This window comes from Sardina pilchardus, chromosome 2 (assembly GCF_963854185.1).
Source record: "Sardina pilchardus chromosome 2, fSarPil1.1, whole genome shotgun sequence".
Taxonomy (NCBI): Eukaryota; Metazoa; Chordata; class Actinopteri; order Clupeiformes; family Clupeidae; genus Sardina; species Sardina pilchardus.
The window spans coordinates 9,189,240-9,213,707 of NC_084995.1; the positions used below are offsets into that span (position 1 = coordinate 9,189,240).

Below are 24,468 nucleotides of genomic sequence, written 5' to 3' on the forward strand. Positions count from 1 at the left end.
TACTGTGTTAAAAAGTATAGGATCTATAATATATTACAGATTAATGTCAGTAACACATGTCTAAAAGGCTGCTGGGGAAAAGATCCATATTCAAGTAGACTGCATGTATGCATTTAATGCTCAGGCAAACTTAGTTATGATTGAATGTATTTTCTTGATGCGACTGACCTGAGGTAGTTTATTGTGTACACTACAAGGCTAGGCCTACAGCAGATAAGCCTATTTGGGTCCCAATAAGTCAGTCTGACTAAAAACATGTTCCACACACTTAAACCACTAGGAGGAGATGCTGGCTTTAATTACAGAACTAATGGCCTTGGTCAACTAAGGGATTTTGCAAGTCATGCAATAAGCCTACATTCAGTTTATAATTCAATTGGGCATTTCGTTTGGATTTGAATAAACAGTGATCCTGACCCATCATTTACCCATCATACTTGGAAAAAGACTTCACCAGTTATCTCAAACCATCTGTGATGGTGGCAACAGTGCATATTAAAAGTAGAGGACTGGTTGAACATCTGACTACGTAGGCCTATCAAACTATTTTGTTTTAATTTGTTTTGATAGTAAATTGAACAAATAGGTCTATCCTCACCTGTTGTCTGTAAGAGCCTATATGTCACGTGACTTAGAACACTTGGCAATCAAGCTCTGGGACAAGAAGCGTGACAGAAGGCACGGGGCGCTTCACCCGAGATTGCCGTCTGTCGTCGTCTGGTGGCATGCAAGTCAGACGGAGATCTCGCCAAAGAAGCACTGGAAGGGTTTGAGCGGAAACTTTTTTAGGACAATTACAAAATGATTGTTAATCATGTTTAAAATGTTTAGAATAATCGGAATTCAACCGTGAGAATGTTCTGCGCGCGGAATTGCAGGGAGGTGCGAGTGAACGCACCTTTCAGCGCGACAAGAGACGGAAGGAAATTGCTATTCAGGGTGCGAAATGTAAAGCATTTTTGAAGAATATACTCTTCAAGATGTGGTCGTCGAAAATATCAAGCAGTGTCGGGATTCTCTGTCACCTGTTAGCAGTTTGCCTACTTTGTGGACAGTCTTGCGGACAGGTGTACAACCTCACTCTCTCCATTGAAGAGGGGCTACCGGCCCGAACAATTGTTGGTGACATTAGAGCCGGACTGCCCCAGAACACCCAAACCAGTGGATTTTTCATATCGGAAAGTAGAGATTCCTACGTGTTTAAGGACCTAGAAATAGACACAGATACGGGAATAATTTCAACTGCTGTGGTCCTCGATAGAGAGAAAGGAGACAGGTATGATTTTGTTGCTGCTACTTTGACGGGGGAGGTCATAAAAGTAACCATAGTGGTCAAGGATGTGAATGATCACTCTCCAGTATTTCCCTCTCCGTCTGTGCTTTTGAATGTGTCCGAATTAAGCCCACCTGGCACTCGGTTTGAACTTGAGGGGGCACGAGACCAGGATGAGGGTGACTTGGGAACTCAGGGGTACCGGATCACGGACAGTATCATGCAAGAGCTCTTTAAGGTGGAGGTGCGCAGTGGAGTAGGAAGTGTTGACCTCATCCTCTTGGACAAGCTAGATAGAGAATCACGAGACTTTTACAACCTCACCATAGAGGCTTTTGATGGGGGAATTCCTCAGAAAACAGGAAGATTGGAAGTGCACATTTACGTGATGGATGAAAATGATAACCCACCTATGTTCAACCAGACAGAATACAGAGTGCTTGTGTGGGAAAATGCCCCAGTCTTTACCCCTGTGTGTCAGGTGTATGCCACCGACCTTGATTTGGGGGTGAACGGCCTGGTCACCTATGAGATCAACAGACGTCAAAGTGATCCCAATGAATATTTCACCATTGACGAGAACACAGGAGTCATCAGTGTAAACAGGCCTTTAGACCATGAGATGCAAACTTTCTACGAGCTGATTGTTACGGCCTGGGATGGTGGGGTTCAACCAGAGTCCAGCAGTACTTTTGTGGGCATTAGGGTCCTGGACATCAATGACAACAGCCCCACCATCAGTGTGCTCTTTCTCAGTGCATCCGGCGAACCAGAGGTGTCAGAAGGGGCGAGCGTGGGGGAGTATGTGGCCCGCATCTCCGTCACTGACCCTGACCTGGGGGAAGGCAACATGGTGTATGTTGATCTTCAGGGAGGAGATGGCAAGTTCCTCCTGAAGCAAACTGACGACTTCCTGTATGCCCTGTGTGTGGCCAGGCTGCTGGACAGGGAGGAGGTCGACTTTTACGAGCTGAAGGTCATAGCTGCCGACTTCGGCAGTCCTCCTCTCCAGACCGAGAAGACGATTTTGGTCAGAGTGTCAGACGTGAACGACAACACTCCCGTGTTTGAGCTGGGACATTATGAGGCTCGTATTGTAGAGGATGCTAAGCCTGGTAGCGCCCTCATACAGGTAAAGGCCCATGATGCCGATGAAGGACTGAACTCTGACCTGCTCTACAGCATCCTGGAGTCCAAGTGGGATAGCCTCATCAACATCGACCCACAGTCCGGTCTCATCACTACTGCCACAAGCCTGGACCGCGAGCGAGACCCAGAGGTGCATTTCCTGGTTGTGGCTGCGGATGGAGGGTTTCCACCTATGTCATCGACTGCAACAGTCACCATCTACATTGAAGACATCAATGACAACAAGCCCGTCTTTGACCAGCAGCTGTACAATGTCTCCATTCCAGAACACATTGCTGTTGGAAGCTGCTTCTTACAGGTATAGTGCCAAAAAAAAGTTAAATTCAAACACAAAGACAGTGTACAAATCCTATAAAATGTTGAAACACGCTCTATGTATCTCACAATATAGAGTAGATAGATACATCACTGCAGCTCATGTGTATGTCTTCAAATAGTACAGTGCACGTCATGTCTAATTAGCCCAACACCTCTGAGCACAATGCATAATATTTGTGACTGATGTGAGCAGTGGGGTGCTAAGTCACTGCTCACAAAACAAGATGACACAGATCATTAGAGGAACGGGGGGTGGTGGGGGCTGTGGGGAACAGAGGCTTCTTATGGTTATTATGGGTCATATATCTATGAGCTAGCATGGAGCACGCTGAGGCCTACTTCTTCTAACAGAGATCTCACGGGCACATCATCCTCGTCTCATCAGAGAAACAGTGCCAGGCTTTCTCTGGTGGCACAAAGGCACCAGTGTTGAGTGGATGAGACAGGCCAGGACACAGTCTGTCCCTTAGGCAGTTGCTTAGTATTGTGTTGATGTAGTCTGACTACACTGAATCCTGGTACTACCTCTCTCTTGCATGGTACAAGTGAACAACTTTGACAATGAAAGCAAAGCCCCAAAGAGCATTTATTTCTAATGAGAGCATATGCATTTATTTAGATCCATATTTTGTTCATTTATCTTTTGAATGTCAAAATGAACCTAAAATACATTGAACCTGACAACGAAACCAGATGACTGGGATTTTGGTAAGTATATCAGTCTTATAAATACACAAGTTTGCACTAATCAGAAGTGTCTTGAGCCAATACTTAATTTGAGAGATGTCCCACCATGTTACTCTCTTGCCACTGGCTGCTCTCTATGGCCATGAACGGGTGAATGGTTTCACACAATGGCATTCATCAGCAAGGCACTCTCTTCAGACTAATTGGGAAAAGAACTATTACCAAATAGGCAACGAGCCCTGCCCTGGCTATAGCCCCCCGATACTGTCAGAGCTCAGCCATCATTTAATATTTCATCAGTGCTGAGATGGCAGAACCTTCAGCGTCTCGTCATGTGGAGCTAGTCTCTTCAGTGTGCTCGGCCTCTCCCAACATGGCCACTCACACACAGGCACACAGGTTAAGCAGGTGTGTGGAATGTGTGTTTCACCATCAACTGGTTGTATTCAATGTGATTTGTAGTGGAAAGATTCGATTCTGGAAGCTTCTCTCAGACATTAGTGGAACATCGGAGCTAAGGGGCTCAAAACTAGACTTCAAATGTTCATGTACATTCAAGATGTTTTTTTAGCCACTCAAATTTGTCTTGTGTTGACATCGAATGAGTGCTGCCAACTCTTACGTTTTTTTGAGACTTTGTTTTAGTTAAGCGCTACAGTGTAGGAAACTCCCTCTGGGCCAATATTGGTGGGAGACCGCTGTCCTGCAAACAGAATGAGAGTTTATGTGTTGGTCTAGCCACTGGCAAACCCTAGGACACAGGGAAATCTAAGACTTTGACCAGCAACCTCACCATCACAAGGTCCATAAATCTGAGTATGATATCACTTTTATGGCAGGAAGTGTGCACCGCTCAATTGCACCGCGAGAAATGTGTCATCTGGAAAGTGCTCAGAAAAGCTGATAGAGACTGGATCTCTGGGTGAGATGTTAGCGTTCCCTCAGATGTCGCGCTCAACAAATAACCATAAACTTTGATCAAAGAAGTCAAACGATCCTTTATCAGTTCTTAACAGTTTAGTGATTTTAATGGAATCTCGCATGTAATATTCCTTCAAAATAGGTTTACTATTTCCAAAGCAAATACTTTGTTTTATGAGTAATATTCTAAATAAAACATTTGCTTCACACGTTTAAAACTCAAAAAGCTGTGGTTTGGGCTATGTTGCCATGTATGATTTTATTACTCCATTGTGGTGTTGTGAAGCATTTTATTCCTCTGCTATAGCTTTGTAAACACATGACCATGTGTGGACTTACTGGGAAAGCTGCACTGTGGCCTTTAGACCTCCTCATGGTCTCTTCCTCAGTAAGCAGACCTCTCCCATTGTAGGATAAGCATGAGTATTTTTAGCCCTGCTTCCCACTGCATGGCCAGATTACCCACCACCAGAGCTTCATGTACAGATTTAATGCAACAGTATGTTAATAGATGTTTTATAGCTTTTCTTTTCTGGTAGGCAGCAATAATCACTGTAATTGTCAACGTTTCTTAGTGCCAAATTAAACAGAATTGCAAGACTTGTTAAACAATTCTCTCCACTCTCAACAACATATTTTAAAGGTGCAGTGGGGGATTTGTTTTTGCGCTTGTTTGAGTTCAGTTCATTTGTTTTCACACTAAAAGGGAAAATTACCTTTTAGGATGCACAGTTAGAGAATACTGTCCATTTCCTACCTGTGCACAGGTCACAGGCACACATACAGTACTGTACACACAGAGAGAGAGAGAGGGAAAGAGATAAACACAATACTGTGAACCCAGGTGTATCATTAGCTAACTAATGCTCTAATAATGGGATCCACTGTCTGATAATGGGAATTACTGCCATTGTAGTCCAATGGTTTATGGGAAAAGAAGGACCCAATTAGGCCTTGCCACGCAAGAAGGGCAACTGTTAAGAGGGTTAAGGTCATTAACGTCAAGGTTTTCAAGGAGTTGTTTATTGTCACCATACAGTGAATCTCATAATTGTTTGAACCCATGCTAAAGTTGACTAAAAAGAGGATATAAAATCATCTCTTGGAAAATTATCTTACAAGGATACAAGGATGCAATGCCTTAATGTCTTAATGCCTTGAAAAATATATTAGGGAATATATGTGGAATATATTTGGTTTACCAAAAACAAACAAACAAAAAAAAACATGCCAATCTCTAGGTGTGGTGAAGGGTATGTGATGATGTGGGGCTATTTTGATTCCAAAGGAAAAGGGAACTTTATCAAGATGCATAGTATCCTGGATCCATTGGCCTTTAAGAAGGCCATAATAAGAATCTGTCTGCCTTCATGGGAATTTAGCATAGGGGTGCAAATACTTATGACCCCTGTATTTTAAGGAACATTTATTGATTTACGATGCATTATTCATTCACAAAGAAAATCGATGTCTTTAAAGGTTGGATATTTCCTCATTTTCCGCATTAAGATCAATTTCCAAAAGATGTTTTTATATTCCTGTTTTTAGACAACTTTAGCATGGGTTCAAATACTTATGAGCCTCACTGTAAACTTTTTGGAGTATGGAGTTTTGACAGAGCATCAATGTGTTCTGCTGATTTATGCAGTAGGGATTAAACTCCATTATGGGCTGCTGTTGGTTCTGGCAGATTTGGGCCATATATATATTATTATATTATACATGGTCTGGCCTGTCAAATTAGGGCCATATACTGTATACATGTTCTGGCCTTGAGTGCCCCTTCAGTAACAGCATCGTAGCCATCATGAGTAACTAAACAAAGCACATCTGTTCGGTTCGTAATTCCTCCCTGTCACCTTGCTCTGTTTAAGGTCTCTCTTAATCTTAATCTCTAATTCAGGGCAGATGTGCCCTGAATCACTTCAGAGGTAGGGACACAGAATACCTGTCCTAATCCGTAGACCTCACTCAAGGTGTCCACCTGGGCTGTCAAGGACCAGGACTGGCTCACGTGCTGCAGACACAATAGCCAAGGTCTTAATAGGATGATCAACTAAGCAGACCTTACAGCAAAACAAACAAAAGACATCAAGGACAATGTTAGAGATCACATTCATGTAGTCTTGACATTGTTATCCTTAAATGTCTGAAATGGTCAACGTTATGGCATAGGTAGGTATAGATATCACAATTTCCAATTGACAGTTTGTCTGCTCTGGTTGCGGATTGCCCTGCCCATTATTTTGGTTACTGAAGCTTGATTGTTTTTAGAGGTTTTATTACTGTATCCATGATAGTTTCAAGCTTAGAAAAAATACAGCATATTTTATTGTGAATCTTGCAGGTTACTGCGGTGGATGCAGATGGCAGTGAGTTTGGGGTTGTGCGATACTCCCTCTCTGACGGCTTTGACAGGGAGGACCAGCGGCCTCTGTTCCACATCAACCCTGTGACGGGGGAGATCTGCGTTGATCAGGACATAGACCGTGATGCGGGGCTCGTCACCTACGACCTCCAGGTCAAAGCTGAAGATCAGGTGAAACATGAGAGACGTGATGACTCGCCTCATTTATGTACTTACTGTGGTTCTTGTTTATTGTTGTAAAATTGTTGTTAGTATTGCTCTTAATAGCTTACAAATGTTTTTACCATGTTGTAAGTCCCTTTGGTTATAAAGCATCAGCCAAATGTAGTGTAATGTAATGTAATCTAATGTAATGACTGTGTGGTAGTCCTGTGATAGCCCCTCTCTGGACTAATGGGTGCCTGTGTTCTATTGAGCAGGGTGGTCTGAGTGCGCAGGCATATGTCCATATTGGGGTGGAGGACCTGAATGATAACGCACCCGTGTTTAACCCTGAGAGCTACGTCACGAGCATCAGCGGACACACTCAGCCCGACACAGAGATCCTCAATGTCATTGCCACGGACCGGGACTCCGGGCGCTACGGGCAAGTCACCTACGAGCTTCAGGCTGGAGACTCCTCCTCTCTCTTCTCCGTGGACGCTGCATCAGGTGAGCAGGAGAGCACCTTCACGAGACGGCCTCACCGCCATCGGCCTTGATTCTTGAGTTTCAGTTGAACCGCAGGGGGTACATTACTGTATGTTATAATTAATAGAATATGCACCAAAGATCACTCTCGTTGCAGAATGAACAGCAGAGAAGCTTTTAATATGAACATTGATCTTCAGACTTCCTATCCCATCACAACAGCATGTGTACATAACAAAAAAGAAGTGTAAAAGAACGTAAAAGGTTTGATCCAGTGGCCTTTCATAAATGACCCTATACGTTACCTTCAGTGGATATGTGCTAGTCATGACTGAAGCTTAGTCTGTAGCACTTAGCGTTTGCACAGGAGCTTTAGTGAGAGGGCCCAGTCCCCACCATGACTGGTGTCAGTTGGCGTTTGGTAAATCCCCTCACCCTCATTCTCCACTCTCAAACTATTAAGGGACGCGATCGGACTAATTGTGCTGTCCATGTGAGACAGAGTGCACAGTCTGTGGTGTGTTCTCCTCTGATTAGATATGGCCTGACTGTATCTAGCTAATCAAACATAATTCTGACCTATTCTGTTAAGCTGATGGTGCCTATGTAAATAGTCGCTGCCTGACACAGCTCGATTATGCGTATAATGCAGAAGACTGTCCACTCACTCCTCCAGTGTCCTATCCTGTTTCATCCTCCAGTTTAGCCTTCTATTTGCAGTCATTGTTTGGAGTCACGTGCAAGGGAATGTGATCAGATCGTCTCTCTTAATTGGGTGACTCATTTGAAAAACAGTAGTAAAGTCACTCACGCTCATAAAGACTCTCACACACCACCTGGCGTGCGCACACACACACACTCTCACACACACACATACGCACGGCACGCACACACACACACACACGGTAATGTGTAAGCTTCCTGTAGGACCATAATCATTCTGCTCATCCCCCAGCAGGAGTCCATCAGACTTACGGCAGTGCCCCTTATCCCACCCCTCACCCACCCCCGCCCACTCCGAACACCTCCACCTCATCCTGCCAGAGCGATAGACTCAATGCACACAGCTACGGAGTCGGACATGGCCCATGCCGTTTACATTCAATAGGACACGTTTGAAAATCCTGAGTGTGTGTAGTGTGGAGAATATATTAGTTAACGCTTAAATGTAGCTGTATCTGTACTTATGTATGTTAAAATAGTTAGCATTATTGATAATTAAGTCAACATGTATGTTTTGCTTTAAAATATGAATGTGTTACATGTTTTTTTTTTTTTTTTTAAGAATCTAGCATTATTTCTTGAAGTTTGTAGGAATATTGTAGTTCAGCAACAATTTTGTCTTATTTGCCCAAGTTTGCTGCTAGACATACATTTTATTGGTTATTTTGATGGATGCCCAAATATAGATGTGCACACAGTCAAAAACACCAGTATTTGTATTAGTTTTGTATGCAAATATTATTTATCACCATCAGCCATCTGTTGTATGCTCTTATGAGACACACCAGTGGAACCAGTGGAACTCAAAATCTGTGAGATTTAGGGGTAAATTTAGGTGAGAAATTTACAAGCCCCTGCCATCTGTTTCCAAATGGCTTTGTAATTGTCAAACAGTCAGACTGAATTCCTACAGACCCACAGTATCTTTCACACACACCATTTATGGTGTTCTGGACCTGGGGATATACACAGTGCATGTGCATTTGAACCTTAAAGTTGAAACATACACTTTTCTGTCAGATTTTCAGAAGTGCTGAGAGAAGACAAAAATGATAGCCAATTACCAATTTTAATTTGAATCAGTAATTAACTCAGTTCCATAGATTTTTAAGGAGGATTTGATGTCCACAATGTATGTGTATTTAAATAGGAAAGAAACGTTTTTCTGCCTGTTTCTTTACAAACAAAAATCTGGTCTGATCATGAAATAATGGGAATGTATGGCTTGTTAGTTGCACAGTGATGCAACTGGCTACAGGGCCCACGCCATATTCAAGTCAGTCCACGTACAGGAACCCAGGTTCTGTCTCGGGTCATTTCCTGATCCCATCCCATCTTTTTCTCCCACTCACTTCCTGTCAGTCTCTTCACTGTCCTGTCATACATAGTAAAGGCAACGCGACTAAAGCATACATTTAAAAAAAAAAGACTAATCAGTTTACCTTATATCCAGCTAATTCATTCACAGTTTGCATTAGTTTATGGTTGGTGCTATTGTGATGATTTGCTATTGTCTGTTCAAATGATTTACTCTATTGCTACTATAATTATGTCATGTAGGCTGTATGACTCCTTCGAACTGTTCTATGACTATACACTTTTTGGGGTATTTTTAGTGCGTATATACCGTATTAATACCATATCAGTATGAAGGTCTTTCTCTCTGTCTGTCTGCCTGTCTGTGTTTGTTGTTGCATCTTCATAAGCTTAGAAGGCTGTACATGTACACTATTGCTACGCAGTACCAGTGACCAGTGTTGGTGTATGTGTCTCTGTGTCCATGTGTAGGTGCTGTGTACTTGACCTCCGCTCTGAGCCACCTGGGCAGTGCCAGTGTCAAGTTCTCCATCTCCGCGCAGGATGGTGAGGGCCAGACGTCTGCTCAGCCTGCCAACGTTACCGTCCACATCCTCCACAGTGACCAGGCTCCTGCCATGTTCCAGAGGTCCCACTACGTCTTCTCTGTGGCCGAGGATGCGCCCATGGGCACCACCGTGGGCATGGTTGAAGCCCTTAACCCTACTAGTGAGTACCTCAGGACACAGTCTGGGCTAACGGATACGCCTGTCTGAATACAGGGAGATGGACAACTGGATGTATTCCCCTGTAAAATATATCAATACATAATGTATTGTACGATTATATATTGAAACATTGATTTATCAAAATGTTGTATTTTGCTAATGTAAACAAATGGCCTTTATTACATAATATAATACTGTAAATTGGCTGTAGTATGATTCAATGTCAGCCCATTGAGTGTTTTGAGCTTATTGGCCTAGATCATGAAGGAGAGTGTCCTGCATTTTATGGATGTGTATTTTCTGGCAGCTATTAATGCATACAGTAGGCTATGGCCCAGCCTTTTTGTAGTAAAAAAAGCTCTGTGTTTCACATATTGGCTACAGGGGTTATGGGCAATTGTGCCAGTTGAAGACAGAATAGGGAAAACTATGAAAAAACACTTGATGTTTGTTTGTTTTTATAATTCAAGATACTAAGGGCTAAGATTGTAGAGGTTGCAGCAGTGAAGTCAGGCTTGATGCCAGTCACCGTGCCTAACAGGTCTAACAAAGGAGATTAGTTTGCTCCACTTGGCTGACAAGTTGTTGTCTACTCTGAGCAAGCTTGGCATGCCAAAAATGACAGAGCTGCTTAAATACATTTGGAAGTATATTAAAAAACAGCATTATGTGTCTAGTAGTAAACAATTAGTCTTTAGTCTACAATCCTTGCCACATTGTGCTATTTTTATTTGTTTGTGTCTTGGGAGTTAAGTACGTGCAAAAGACAATTAACAGATTTTCCATTGGCACGGACCATATCTATCCCCTAAGAGGGACTTTGACAGTTGCTTACGTGGCCATAAAGAGATAAGGGCCGTCAAGAAAACAAAGGCTACTGACATTTTCATTTGATTTATTAGTTCACTTGATTGTATAAATGTTAAGAGAGGATTTCTTTGTGATAAAGATAAAAAAAAATAAAAATAGAGGATTTTCTTGAAATAAAATTCATAACAACTCTTAGTTGGAACTGAATGAAACATTAGTCAAAAGATGGCAGTTACAGATTTACAGGAGCTTGCTACCTTAGAGTCTTATATTGGTGGTGTCTCTTAGGCAGTAGACAGTCAACTGAGGTTGTCATGATGATTAACAGTTAAATCCCTCACACATCAAGAAGGGGCCTCCTTTCCTTGTGTGTGTGTGTGTGTGTGTGTGTGTGTGCGTATGTGTGTATGCACATGTGGTTAAGGGGGGCAGGGTCCTAATCACCCAAGCCATGCTGAGCCCCTAAGTGTAGTTAGTACACAAGCACCAAAACAAATGGATTAGGAGGGCCAAGACTTGGATTTGATGTTTCTTATGTTATATTCTCCCATAGTGTACTATTCTCATTCTGTTTGTTGTCCACATATCTACCACCCTGTGGAAAGCTTTCCCAGAAGAGTTGAAGCTGTTGTAGGTGCAAAGGGTGGACCAACGTCATATTAAACCCTATGGATTAAGAGTAGGATGTGACTGGAGTTCATGTAGGGGTCAAGTGCATTCATAAGCGCTTCTCCATGCTGACACTAATAGAGTAGAAGTATTGGATAACAACACTGTCATCAGTAGTCTGGAAATACTGATCATCATGAGCGCCTTGTGGAGACTCATCGTGTGTATGTGTACATTTCCAGATTCTGTGGAGTCCCTGTCGTACAGGATCTCCTCTGGCGACCCCCAGGGGCTGTTCTCCGTGGACGCTCAGAGCGGCGTCATCAGCACCCGGCAGCCGCTGGACCACGAGACGCTCCCCTACGCCCTCCTCATCATCCAGTCCCACAGCGGCGCCTCGCCCATGTACAGCAGCACCCAGGTCAACGTCAGCATCACCGACGTCAACGACAACCCCCCCGCGTTCCCGCGGCCCTCCGACGCCATCGCCGTCTCCCAGAACACGCCGCCCGGCACGCTGCTCTTCATCGCGCACGCTCACGACGGCGACAGCGGCGCCAACGGCAGGATCCGGTACTCCCTGCTCTCCGGGGAGAAGCTCTTCTCCGTCGACCCCGTGCTGGGCACGCTGTGGCTCAACGCCAGCCTCGCGCACGAGAAGCCGGCCGCGCACACGCTGGAGATCCTGGCCGAGGACGAGGGCTCGCCGGCGCTGTCCTCCCGCTTCACTCTGACCGTGGAGGTCGATCGGTCCTCGGCCGCCGAGGACGCCTTGGCCTTTGAGACGCTGGTGTACCAGGTGGAGATCAGGGAGAACGCCCAGAGGGACACGCGGGTCATCCAGGTGCGCGCACACCTGAGTGCCCAGGGCCGCGCTGCCTCGACCCCTGCTGGCCCCAGCCTGACCTACACCCTGGAGTCCCTCTCCGACACGCCTCCTTTCCTCATTCACCCGGAGAGCGGCTGGATGTTCCTCTCCGACTGCCTGGACTACGAGGTCACGCCCGTGTACCGCTTCCGCGTTCGGGCCTTGGCGAGCGACGGGGAGTCGGAGGTCAGCGCCGTGGCTACGGTGGTCGTCATGGTGCTGGACGAGAACGACAACGCTCCGGTTTTTAGCCGGGCGGACTACTTTTTCACCATGCAGGAGGGGCCCGCTCCTCTGGGTCTGATCGGAACGGTGAAGGCAACGGACAGAGACTCGGGAAAGAACGCTCAGCTGTCCTACATCCTGCTGTCAGACGGGAAACACTTCCGCATCAACTCCAAAACAGGTCTCACTCAGTGACAAGTCTCACTTTGTTACCGTCATAAACCACATAGTTACGGGATGAAAATATCATTGTCTTATATTAGTATTTGTGAAACAAAGACTACAAGAATGTGCTAAATGAACATCCTAAGAACTAGCACTAGTACCGCTTTCTCCTCAAGCTGCCCTGAGACCATATGTTCTTTCCTCTCCCAATCATCTCTCTCTCTTTCTCGCTCTCTCTCTCTCTTTCTTTCTTTCTTTCTTTCTTTCTTTCTTTCTTTCCCTCCGTCTCTGCTGCCGTAGGTGAGATCATAAACTGGGTGGCTTTGGACCGAGAGCAGCAGAGCCAGCACACTCTGAAGGTGATGGTGACGGATCAAGGACACCCGCGCCTCAACGCTACAGCCACCGTCCACATCCTGGTGACAGACGTCAATGACAACCCTCCTCAGTTCACACACCTCCCTACTGGCAAAGAGCTCAATTTACAGGTCCTTCAAATCAACCCTTTGTGTTTTACCTGTAGGCTGACGCTCTGTGTATTTAAATAGTGCAGTTAGATAGTAGTTTTATTAGATACAATACCTTCATAGTTTATATTTGGATAGGTAGTCACCACTTTTCATTTTGCTATTTCATAGTAATGCGAATCAGTGATCTCTGTTGTCATATGAGAGAAGATGAATCTAAATAGCTGAGATGAATTCTCCTCCCTCTCACAGGTGTGGGCGGGTTTACCAGTGGGCTCAGTGATCACCAGCATGTTTGCTAAGGACCTGGATGCAGGGGAAAACGGAACGGTCAAGTTCTCTCTGGAAACAGGTACTTGCATTTAACACAAATTGCTCATTAAACAGCCAAGGAGATGGCTGATACTGAGATGCTGTTGTTCCATTCGGTCTGACCGAGAGGGTTTACTGACCAGTGAGCTGTGTGGGTTTGCAGACCTGGACCACTTTGAGATCGACCAGCGCAGCGGAGACATTAGGACACGCAGTCCGTTCTCCCAGAGTCCGCAGACGCACTACACGCTGACCGTGCTGGCCAGAGACTGCGGCCCCAGCCCCCTGGAGGAGAGAGCTGTAGTCCACCTGCAGGTACAGACACTGGCCATGGTGCCGCACATGCTGATCATGGACACTGAAATACTCATAAAAATATACTGTATGTTTATATAATAAAAAATCTGTGATTTTAGATTTGAGGCTCTTGGCTCAAATGTTGTCGTCATGATGAAGTTACTTTACTTTGGACCTTCTCAGATTCTCAACATCGGGAGAGCGAAGACCCGTTCCGAGTCCAGCATCAAGCACTTCTCGGTGCGAGAGAATGCCAAGCTGGGCACCGTGATTGGCTCCCTGGGGCTGCCCAGGGCTCCCGCCGGGCAGGTGCGCTACTCCATCGCCGAGGGCGACGGCAGCCTGCACTTTGGCGTGGACGCGTCGTCGGGCGACCTGTACGTGGCGCAGCCGCTGGACTACGAGGCGGCGCAGCGCTACAGCCTGTCGGTGCGCGCGGAGGCGCTGCCCGCCGTCAACACCTCCATGCTGGTGGCGGTGGCGGTGCGCGACGTGAACGACCACGCCCCCTGGTTCCCGGGCGCCGACGCCGTCCTGACGCTGGGAGTGCAAGAGGACGTCGCCGTGGGGACGGCGGTGTACGCCTTCAACGCACGGGACGCAGACGGGAGCCTGCGCTACAGCGCCCTGCGCTACTCCCTCACCTTTGACCCCTCGTCCGGCGACGGGGAGCTGCCTTTCCAGGTCCACCCCTCCACCGGCGTCCTCACCACCACCGCGCCGCTGGACCGCGAGCGCTCTCCCGTCTACGTCGTCACGGTGACCGCCAGCGACCAGCCAGAGAAGGCAGCCAATCAGAAGCAAGCCTCCATCACTGCTCAGGTGTTCCTGCTGGACGTCAATGACAACAGCCCGGCGTTTGTGTCCGCGGACACCATCCATGTGCCGGAGGACGCGCAGGTGGGGAGTTTGGTGCATCATGTTATCGCCAGGGACACGGACGAGGGCAGAAACGGACAGGTGACCTACAGCTTGCTGTCTGGGAATGAAGAGGGTCTGTTTGCTCTGGAGAATACAGGTATGCACCTCCTAATAATAATAATAATAATAATAATAATAATAATGATAGTAAAGTACATGTAAACTGAGGAGAACAGAATTCATCACACACTGGCTGTTCCAAGATAACTGCCATATTTCCTCTCTCACAAACACCAAGTATAAGCGAGTGTAGTAACTTTATTATATGTACACATTTTATGTATTTAAATACCTGGTAGAAAAGTGTTTTTTGATATTCAAACTGTATGATGTGTAATGATCTTGTCTGTCTGCAGGCCTCCTTCACCTGGCTTCCCCACTGGACTATGAGAGCAGGCCTGTGCACACCCTGAGCATCGTGGCCTCAGATGGCGGCCTCCCGTCGCTCTCCTCCACCCAAATCCTCACTGTGGCAGTGGGGGACGTCAACGACCAGGCCCCCCAGTTCCAGCAGAGCGTCTACCGCACCTGTGTGTCCGAGAACCGACCGCCTGGAGAACACGTCATCACTGTGACTGCCTATGATGGAGACTCAGGTACCTAATGTTGCTATCTTGCTGTTTGTACCTGAGGGTGGTTATCTGTGCCACTAGATGGCAGTACTATTTTTACTTATTTTGAGGGCTTTTGCTATGAGGAGCAGAGCGCTACTATCTGGGTAAAGGACAGTCATAGGCTTCCTGAATTATACTGTTTGTGATGCGCACAAAATCAAACTCAAAATCTGAAATCTTATTGGTCTGTTGTGTTTATTTGTCTGTTAATTACTGTTAATGACCGCTGATGACCGTTTCTCTTAAATGCGCCGCTTATACCATTATGTTCTGTTAGCTCCACAGATCAATGAGAAGGACCTGTGGAATGCTAAGATCAGGATGAGTCAGCCAGTAATTGTTTTCACTGCGGCTGCTGCTATCTAGGCAATAAAACCTGACTGTGGCTCTGGTGTAGGAACTGCAGGTCAAGGTTTTCGTGAAATATTCCCCAAATGCTTTTTTTGAGTGGAGAACCACATAGGCCATTCCCGTTTAGTGGCGTAATGTTTATTTGCCTTACAGTATTTCACATTGCCCCTTACATTGAGCCGAATTAGGCTCTGTTGACCTTAATTACATAGGTAAATCAACACACCGGCGCGCTCGTTTTCACACGCTGCACGCCTCTCGCCCAATCTCTGTGCCTGTCCAAATATTGACGATTCCTCAACCCTCGTGTGGAAATTCCTCTGCCAGTGTATCGGTGTCCCTCTCCGCTGGTGAGCCTGACATTCTTTGAGTGTGAATTGTCCAAGAACAGCAATCAAGCGCTCTCCTTTGTAAGCTCTTGCGATGATTCCATAACCAGAACCATCTGTGCTAATAATGCTGTTTTTTTTTTTTCCTTTTTTTTGAGCCCATCTCCTGACAGAGTCGTAGGCCGTTCATTTTGAATTTGACATAGATGTCCACTGAAGCTGCTCCCATGCTGACATTGGGTCCAGGATTTTCCGCTCCGAACAGCCCTGTCATTTGAAAGGTTTTTCTTGTGCATTGTACTCGTCTGTCAGACGCGCAGCAGAATTCCTTGGCCTGGGACTCTGGAAAGCGAATGTGAGGCTCCAGTTGGAGGAAACCTTATGAGGGCGAGCGGCAGAGCAATGTGTTTGTTACCCCCATTTATATTAATGATGTATAGGAATTTGATTATGAATCAGAATGAGATAGCATTGTATATTTTTGTAGAGACTTACTTGGCAGGGCGTGCGCGTGTATCCGTTCTCAGACGAAGGAGAGCGAGAGCGAGAGAGCGAGCTTGCGTTTGAGTTCATTCGGGCTGGTTTGTACCGTAGCTTTCCTCCAAAGGAGTTTTTGCGGTCTTTTTCGTTAAACATGTCAGATCATATCTGTGGTTGATTTATCCCTTTAGCGCTGTTTCCAATTTGCAGATGAGATAAGAAAAAAAGCGGTGGGTAGGACGGGCTCCTAGACGGCCTTGACCTAATGAGGTGTGGAGAAGGAGCCGCTGGAATGGGGCATATTTATGTCACCTTAAGCTGGGGTGGAGAAGCTAACATTTGTGTCCAGTTGTTGTTCATTCATTCACAAAGTGGCCTCCTTCATTCATTGTGCTCAAACCTATTCTGATATGATTTGTTGTGAGATTATTGTCCCTCTGTGTGAATGGATTTGCCGTATGAGAAATCTGAACACATCCGAAAATCAGTATTTAAACAGGTCTTCCCATTTTCCACTTGTCAACTCTTTCTCCTGTGTGTGTGTGTGTGTGTGTGTGTGTGTGTGTGTGTGTGTGTGTGTGTGTGTGTGTGTGTGTGTGTGTGTGTGTGTGTGTGTGTGTGTGTGTGTGTGTGTGTGTGTGTGTGTGTGTGTGTGTGTGTGTGTGTGTGAATATTGCACAGCTGAGAATGCTGCGATTTACTACAGCCTGCTGCCTGGCCCTGGCTACAACCTCTTCAGCATTAACTCTCACACAGGAGAGGTCCGCACTGCTGCACAACTCGACCGTGAGCTCTATCAGACTTTCACCCTGAGAGGTGAGTACACACACACACACACACACACATACATACACACACACTCACACACTCATGAACACACACACGCATTCTCTCTCACACACACACACACACACACACACATACACAGTACACACACACACACACACACACACATACATCAGACCTTCACCCTGACAGGTGAGTGCATTTGGCTATTGTGTGGAAAACCATGTAGTCCACAGCTAAAGGAGACTTGCGAACACTTCACTGTGTCAGTGAACGTGAGCTTCCTGTGCTTTGATTGATGCTGTCAAAGTCATTTGAAATAGTATGGAATGTAGGACATTTAGAGCTTTGTTTTGTAAATTTCAAATTTAGCATTCCAAGACACCAATTCCAAGAAACTCATCCAAAAGTCTACATACACAGGCGCGTGCGCACACACACACACACACACGCACACGCACACGCACACGCACACGCACACACACACACACACATGCTCATGCGCACAAATTCATTCAAGTAGACTTGAATTACTCTTGACTCTCTCTCTCGCTCGCTCGCTCTTTGAGGTCACTCTTTTGCCCTCTCACATCTGGTTTCAGCGTCTGGCTCTGTAAAGCAGATTGCAGATTTTTCAGCAGTCCTGCCATGCAACGCAGGGCAATAAATACTACAGGGCTGATACACTCTCTGACTGCAGCCCTATTGACTGGCCAGATTTATGGATCAGCCTCTTTTAAGAGCCGTCAGAGATGTTTGTGTGTTCCGCTGGACCACTGAAATATTTTTTTTACGACGTAGACCGAGCCAGTATATTAAAACATTTCCATTTTCCTCCTGAAAAGTTTATGTCTAAAGCATGCATTTGTATTGAGTGCACATTATTAAATGCTTTCAGATGTAACAGATGACAATGTTTGCGCTGTCTAGAATGACGAGAACAATTACAGCTAATGACAGACTACAATAACTGGAAATCTTGATGCGATTTTATGTCTGGCAAGAGTTATTGGATGATGGATTAGCTTATTAAGTGCCTGAACAAGTGTCGGACTCGTTTTCAGCTGATAGGGGGAGGGTACAGGAAGCAGGAGTCTGATGAGGTCCCATCTGTCGGAGTTCTGTTTGAAGTTCTCGCACCACAGTAACACTTGCATAATACCAACAAAGAAATCAGTAAAGTATTGATTTGATTCTGTTTGCAATTATGGGCTCTGTTTCATTGATCTCTCACTCAGCACATTGCAACTTTAATCTGTGCCAGCGTATTCAAATTGGTTTATGTTTATGAAGATTTCACTTTGATAGCGTTTCAGTTGTGATACCTGGCACACTTTCAAGCTGCTATCCCAGAGATGTGATTATGTATGGCATCTAGATACTGAAATCGTAATAGATTTCCCGTAAGGAAACGCACCCAACGGTCTCTCTTGCCTTCTGTGTCTGTTCCACTGCTGCCGGCTCACAGTCCACGGACGGGACAGCGGGCTTCACTCTCTGTCGGGCACGACCACCATCTTCTGCTCCGTTCAGGATGAGAACGACAACGCGCCGGAGTTCATGCAGCCCTCGGTGCACATCAGCCTTCCAGAGAACCTCCCCCCCGGAGTGGTGCACCGCGCCCAGGCCTCCGACCCAGACAGCGGCCCCAACAGCACCATCACATACTCGCTGGGAGATGGTGGGTGGCTCACATACGCATTTGAAAGACTAAATCATTTCATAGTACTATCATATTTATACTCTTTGCCACTGTTTATTCATCTCTGTATGTTTTTGCTTTCTCTGTAGCCTTGGTTATTCTTTCTCTTTTGTGATTTATCCGTAACGTTGCTTTCCATGTGTCCTGTAGATGAAGCTGGTCGTTTTGTGATCGATCCCTCTACGGGGGCGCTGAGCGTGACTCAGCCTCTGGACCGGGAGGAGCGTGACAACTACACCCTGCTCATCACCGCCACAGACCAGGGGCCGGCGCCGCGGAGCTCCACCTCCCAGCTCCACATCACGCTGCTGGACGAGAACGACCACAGCCCGGCCTTCACCCGCAAGAGCTACCGCGCCACCATCAGCGAGGCTCTCCCCGTGGGCTCCGAGGTGCTCCGGCTGAGCGCGCGCGACCCCGACCTGGGCCCCAGCGGCGAGGTCACCTTCTCGCTGGCCGAGGACTCACTGGGCGCCTTCTCCGTGGAGCCGTCCACCGGGGTGGTGCGCACCAGCCGGCCGCTGGACCGCGAGACGCGCTCGCAGTACAGCTTCCGCGCCGTGGCCTCCGACGGCTGCCCGCAGGGGCCCCGCAGCTCGGTCGCCATGGTGACGGTGCAGGTGGAGGACGTCAACGACAACCCGCCCGCCTGCCTGGGCCAGCCCGTCCGCGGGTCTGTGACAGCGGCGACGGCCAAGGGGAAGACCGTGGCGGTGGTGGTGGCCGAGGACCCCGACCAGGGCGCCAACGGCACGGTGCTGTTCAGCCTGACGGACGGAGGCGAAGTGGACGACGGTGGCGATGGAGGAGGAGGAGGAGGAGGAGGAGGAGCAGGAGGAGGAGGAGTGTTTGAGATTGGGCGGACGTCTGGGGAGGTGCGGCTGATGAGCCCGCTCCCCGAGGGTGCTTCTGGGACGCGGGTGCTGCGCGTGCAGGCCTCAGATCAGGGCCAGCCGCCGCTCACCTCCACCTGCCTGGTGCTGCTGCAGCTCAACGGGGAGGACGAGGGGCTGCGCTTCACCGAGCAGCTCTACGAGGTGGCCATTCCGGAGAACAGCGGGACTGGTAATACTCACTGCTGTTTTCCATGACACAGAAGCAGAATCATGCAGAATCACTGGATCTAGCTGTGAAGTAATAATGTGTTAATTGCTATTGAACCAGAGAGGGTTGAAGCGGAGCTTCAAGGATCACAGTGAAGAGTAATTAAGGATCTTTGGCTGAACTGTAGTGATCTGGGTTGGTGTGTTATGTTGTTCAGGTTCCTGGGTGGCAAATGTGGTGGCCCATGACCAGACAACAGATGGAGGGGCCATAATCTACAGCATCTTCAATGGCAATGAGAATGAGGCCTTCACCATAAACCCTCTCACAGGTAAGAAGAGCACTACTAAAAGTCCTACCAGCCCCCCCACCCCTCTCTCTCTCTTTCTCTCTTTCTCTCTTTCTCTCTCTCTCTCTCTCTCTCTCTCTCTGCCTGTCTGTCGCTACCCTGGAAACCTCACTTGCACTCACTCATAGTAATCTGTCTCTACGCCAGAAACATACCAAACGCCCCAAACATCCACCCGCCATTTCCATGCTCTGTTGTGGGGTAATAGCAGGACTTAACCATCCTTCAGATCACTTTCCCAAAAAGGCATTTTTTCCTTCACTAGTAATTAGCATAGTAAGCCCAACCAAATCCCCTTGGATGGCTAGCGTTCCAGGCATCTTAAAAGCCGCAGCCTGTGACAGTGAGAGGTCACTGTCAGCCGGTCCAGCTGCCATCTTTGAGAGCTTTGAGTTTTGAGGAGTATTATTCTCCCGCAAACGCGGCAGGCCCTCGCCAACTTGGACCTTTCTCTGCTGTTTTTTTTTCGATAAGCCATATGTGAATGCACTCTTTTGCCGTAAACATCTGGAATTCCCCTGCTGGGAAAAAACTGTTTTTAATAACTGTTTTGCTTTGTTTTCGTTTTTTTTTTATGGTGACCAACAAGCAAAAAAATTCAATGTTTAATGTTAACTTACCTTGCCTAAATTCAGACATTGCACTGATAGGTTGTGATCTAAATATAAACCAAGCTTTCCATACAATCCTCCAGGACATTCCCACCCCAGAATCTTTTATTATTTGACCATCTTTTGTGGGATTTATGTAACATTATAGTAGTTTGGAAGAGTGCAGTCAGACAGAACAAATGGGAAACTAAACCAAAATTGGGCAATTTGCTTAAATATGGTTTCAGGTTTGGGAGCGTTCAAAAACTCTTATCCTGAGATATCAAAGGCTGGCTAAAGAAAAATCTTGGCTATTTGTAAGGCATCAGTGAGCTGTCTCACTCAAAAAAGTGGTGGTAAATGGACTGATTTCATTAAGAATGTTCTTATTGCAGGGGATATAACAGTGAGGGCCCAGAGCTGCCTTGACTATGAGAGCAATAAGAGAGTTCATCTGGTGGTGTTGGCAGAAAATGGCCAGCAGACCACCTATGCGCGGGTGACTGTCAATCTCCAGGATGTGAACGACAACACGCCTACCTTTAAACAGGCATATTACAGAACGGCAGTCTGGGAAGGACAAATACATAACACATATGTCATGCAGGTAAGAACAGTGATCGTTAACTCCTGTCCAAATGTGTAGTGTCCAGGGTTATACTCCGTTGGATTGAAATAAGGCGTTTACAGTACATGGAGCTGTCTGAAACGTGCCCTCTGTCTGCACTGTATTTCGTCATAGTGATCAATTCAGAGCTGAATTAACCCTTCTTGAATAGAACCAAGACTATGATTAAGAATGAGACCAAAGCTGTCTAGGGCTGGCATTTTAAAGATGTGTATTGTAGTAAGTCATGTGCCTGGTCCTTGTCCAACCTGAGAGAGATGATATGTGAAGACACATAGAAGAATGCATGTGATGCAGGCTGTTCCATTGCACTCTGCCATCTGTTCTAGGCATTTGCCACTGATGCTGATAGCGGTGTGAACGGGCAGCTTGACTACTCCATCGTGTCCGGAAACCACAACGACGCGTTCATCATTGACTCAATGAGGGGAATTCTGGCCACTAACACAGTCCTGGACCGGGAAATCGTCTCATCTTACAAGTATGCCTAACCTTCATCCCAACAAACCACATTGTTAAGGAGCTGGAAACCTTACAGTCTTTTTTTCCATGTCACTCTGCTTTTATACATGTCATGTCAGACCAGCAAATCCATAAGCCGTCCAAATGGATTGCCATCTACCTCTGCTCATTAAGCCTCAAATCTTTTGATCTTAGTTTTGGTTATGAGTCAGCAGAAGAAAATGACACCCAAATCCTATGGCTTATAAAGATGGTGCTTTTGTATTTTAATCAGCATTGTTGGTGTGTAGTGCCACTTCACTATTGATCGGCAGACTTGTGCATAAGGGGCCTTGTAAAAGGCTTGTGTGAGTTTGAGCGCAAGCCATCCAGCGGGGCCTCTGTCGTCTGCCCGGTCTGACCATGTTGGCAGGCCATCTCTCTGGGCTCTTTTGCAGCAAGGCCTGTGGTGACTGTGTGTGTGTGTGTGTGTGTGGACTGCAGGTTGGTGCTGCGGGCAGTGGACCGTGGCAGCCCCCCTCTCACGGGCACCAGCACCGTCAGGGTTCAGGTGGTGGACGTGAACGACAACAGCCCTGCCATCCCACCCATGGAGCCAGTGGTGATCGCTGAGAGTGAGATACCATGCATCAGTCTCTACATCGGCAGTTATAGGCCTGATATGATTGACTGTGGCGGCATTATGTAACGTCTACTATATTTGAATGCAATTGTGTCGTTATTGATGCCAGGTGTTCATTCTCATAATGACCATAAAATCTTTACCTCTGATCTCCTTGATCAAAGCATAATTTTAAATCCAGTTGGGTTTTTTGTTGCTCATGTTTGGCCAATGTCCCAGTATGCACTTAAGATAAAGAATCTACCAGCAATAAATAGCTATGAAACTTTACTAATGATCATTTCAATTCACTGTAAAATCCATCACCTGAGAGACTTTGTGTATGAGTTACTGATTTGTTTTGTTGTGTGTCCCATCAGATGTGCCCCCAGGCTCAGTTGTGACCCAGGTCACTGCCAACGACGTCGACCTCAGCTCCACTGTGACTTACCGCTTTTTGGGAGACATTGCAACCAATGGGAGCTTTGCCATTGACCGCTACACTGGGGTCATAAGTGTAACTGGCAGTCTGGACCACGAGGAGGTCACTGAGTACGTCCTGAGGGTGCAGGCCTCGGACTCCGTCCACCAGACAGAGGCAGACGTGCATGTTCACGTGCTAGACGTCAACGACAACACTCCCGTTTTTCCCCAGGAGTCCTATCAGGTAGAGTCAGAGACATGGTGTGTGGACCAAACTGAATGAATGGATGCGTGAATGGATCTGGGTTTGTGAAGTGTGTGCAGTAGAACTGGCCTTATTTGTTAAGTCAAATATTATGAAGTAAATGCTAATATTATTTTTGAATAGAAATATAACTAATTTTATGAATTATGATGTAGAGGCCATAATGTTTGTATCTGTTTTAATTCTTGAAACTAGCCTGAAAAGTAACACTCAACTATCTAAGTGGTATGAGGATAAGAGCTGTTTTACCACAGGATTCTTAAATGTCAGTGTAATGAAAAATTTAACCACATTCGGCAATGTCTTCAGTTTTTGATTTGAAGCTTCTTGCTTTGGCTGGTCATTTATAGGTGACGTTGCCAGAACTGACATCCTCTGACACGTTTGTCCTGGCGGTGTCTGCCACAGACAGAGACTCTGGTCTCAATGGAAAGATTTCCTACAGACTTCTCTCTTCTCCTCTGAAAGGCTTCTACATAGACGCTCAAACTGGTAATGATTCAAGTTTCCTTCATTGTTTTAATGTAAATGAAGAAAATAGAACATTCTATAGTGTTTTAGTAATCCATGGTATTTTTGTTTCATTTGTAAAGAGATATACATCATTTATTTTACTTATGTGCGAAATTGAAATATGTGTATATGCATATGGATGTGAAGAAACCTTTTATAAGGAACATATCCCTGGACTCATATTCTTTGTTTGAATCAGTCATTAGCAACCTTGAAATATACACCTCTGTCTGTAACAGAGAAACCTCTTTGGCTTGCGTCTTGAGAAATTATGGTGATCCCACCAGTGGACAGCTTTGATATATCGTACAGTTGTTGTCACTACACCGGCACCAAACACTCAGCCTTTTCAGCAGAAAGTGAAAAAGTAATTGCAAAGGGCCTTCCAAGGTTCACATCTGAAGCCCCTCTCGCTGAGCGCTTCTCTTGTTACTCTTCTTTGATTTCCCCGTATTTGCTCTGGCCTCGGCCGTCAGACGAGTTGCCCGTGCCAAGGCGAGTGGCCAAAAGATAATCCATGCCCGGCTCTGTCGGGCTCTCAAAGACATAATGCATATTCATTTT

General features: G+C 46.3%; 1 protein-coding gene and 1 long non-coding RNA gene across 2 annotated transcripts in view; both read left to right on the forward strand.

Moving 5' to 3' along the window:
* Window positions 1–980: 980 nt before the first annotated feature.
* Window positions 981–24,468, forward strand: part of dchs2 (dachsous cadherin-related 2) — a 28,185-nt gene continuing 4,697 nt past the window's right edge. The window contains exons 1-20 of the mRNA XM_062530823.1: window positions 981–2,720; window positions 6,696–6,887; window positions 7,136–7,367; window positions 9,858–10,094; window positions 11,755–12,786; window positions 13,071–13,258; window positions 13,490–13,589; window positions 13,713–13,864; window positions 14,030–14,864; window positions 15,124–15,363; window positions 17,223–17,357; window positions 18,796–19,008; window positions 19,180–19,814; window positions 19,905–20,094; window positions 20,291–20,404; window positions 21,408–21,619; window positions 21,970–22,121; window positions 22,586–22,716; window positions 23,084–23,370; window positions 23,742–23,883. Coding sequence (XP_062386807.1) covers window positions 981–2,720; window positions 6,696–6,887; window positions 7,136–7,367; window positions 9,858–10,094; window positions 11,755–12,786; window positions 13,071–13,258; window positions 13,490–13,589; window positions 13,713–13,864; window positions 14,030–14,864; window positions 15,124–15,363; window positions 17,223–17,357; window positions 18,796–19,008; window positions 19,180–19,814; window positions 19,905–20,094; window positions 20,291–20,404; window positions 21,408–21,619; window positions 21,970–22,121; window positions 22,586–22,716; window positions 23,084–23,370; window positions 23,742–23,883 — 7,159 coding nt within the window. The remainder of the gene's footprint in view (window positions 2,721–6,695; window positions 6,888–7,135; window positions 7,368–9,857; window positions 10,095–11,754; window positions 12,787–13,070; window positions 13,259–13,489; window positions 13,590–13,712; window positions 13,865–14,029; window positions 14,865–15,123; window positions 15,364–17,222; window positions 17,358–18,795; window positions 19,009–19,179; window positions 19,815–19,904; window positions 20,095–20,290; window positions 20,405–21,407; window positions 21,620–21,969; window positions 22,122–22,585; window positions 22,717–23,083; window positions 23,371–23,741; window positions 23,884–24,468) is intronic.
* Window positions 13,203–13,740, forward strand: LOC134100512 (uncharacterized). Its single transcript, XR_009941283.1, has 3 exons — window positions 13,203–13,258; window positions 13,490–13,589; window positions 13,713–13,740. It is a non-coding gene; the product is annotated as an uncharacterized LOC134100512 (long non-coding RNA).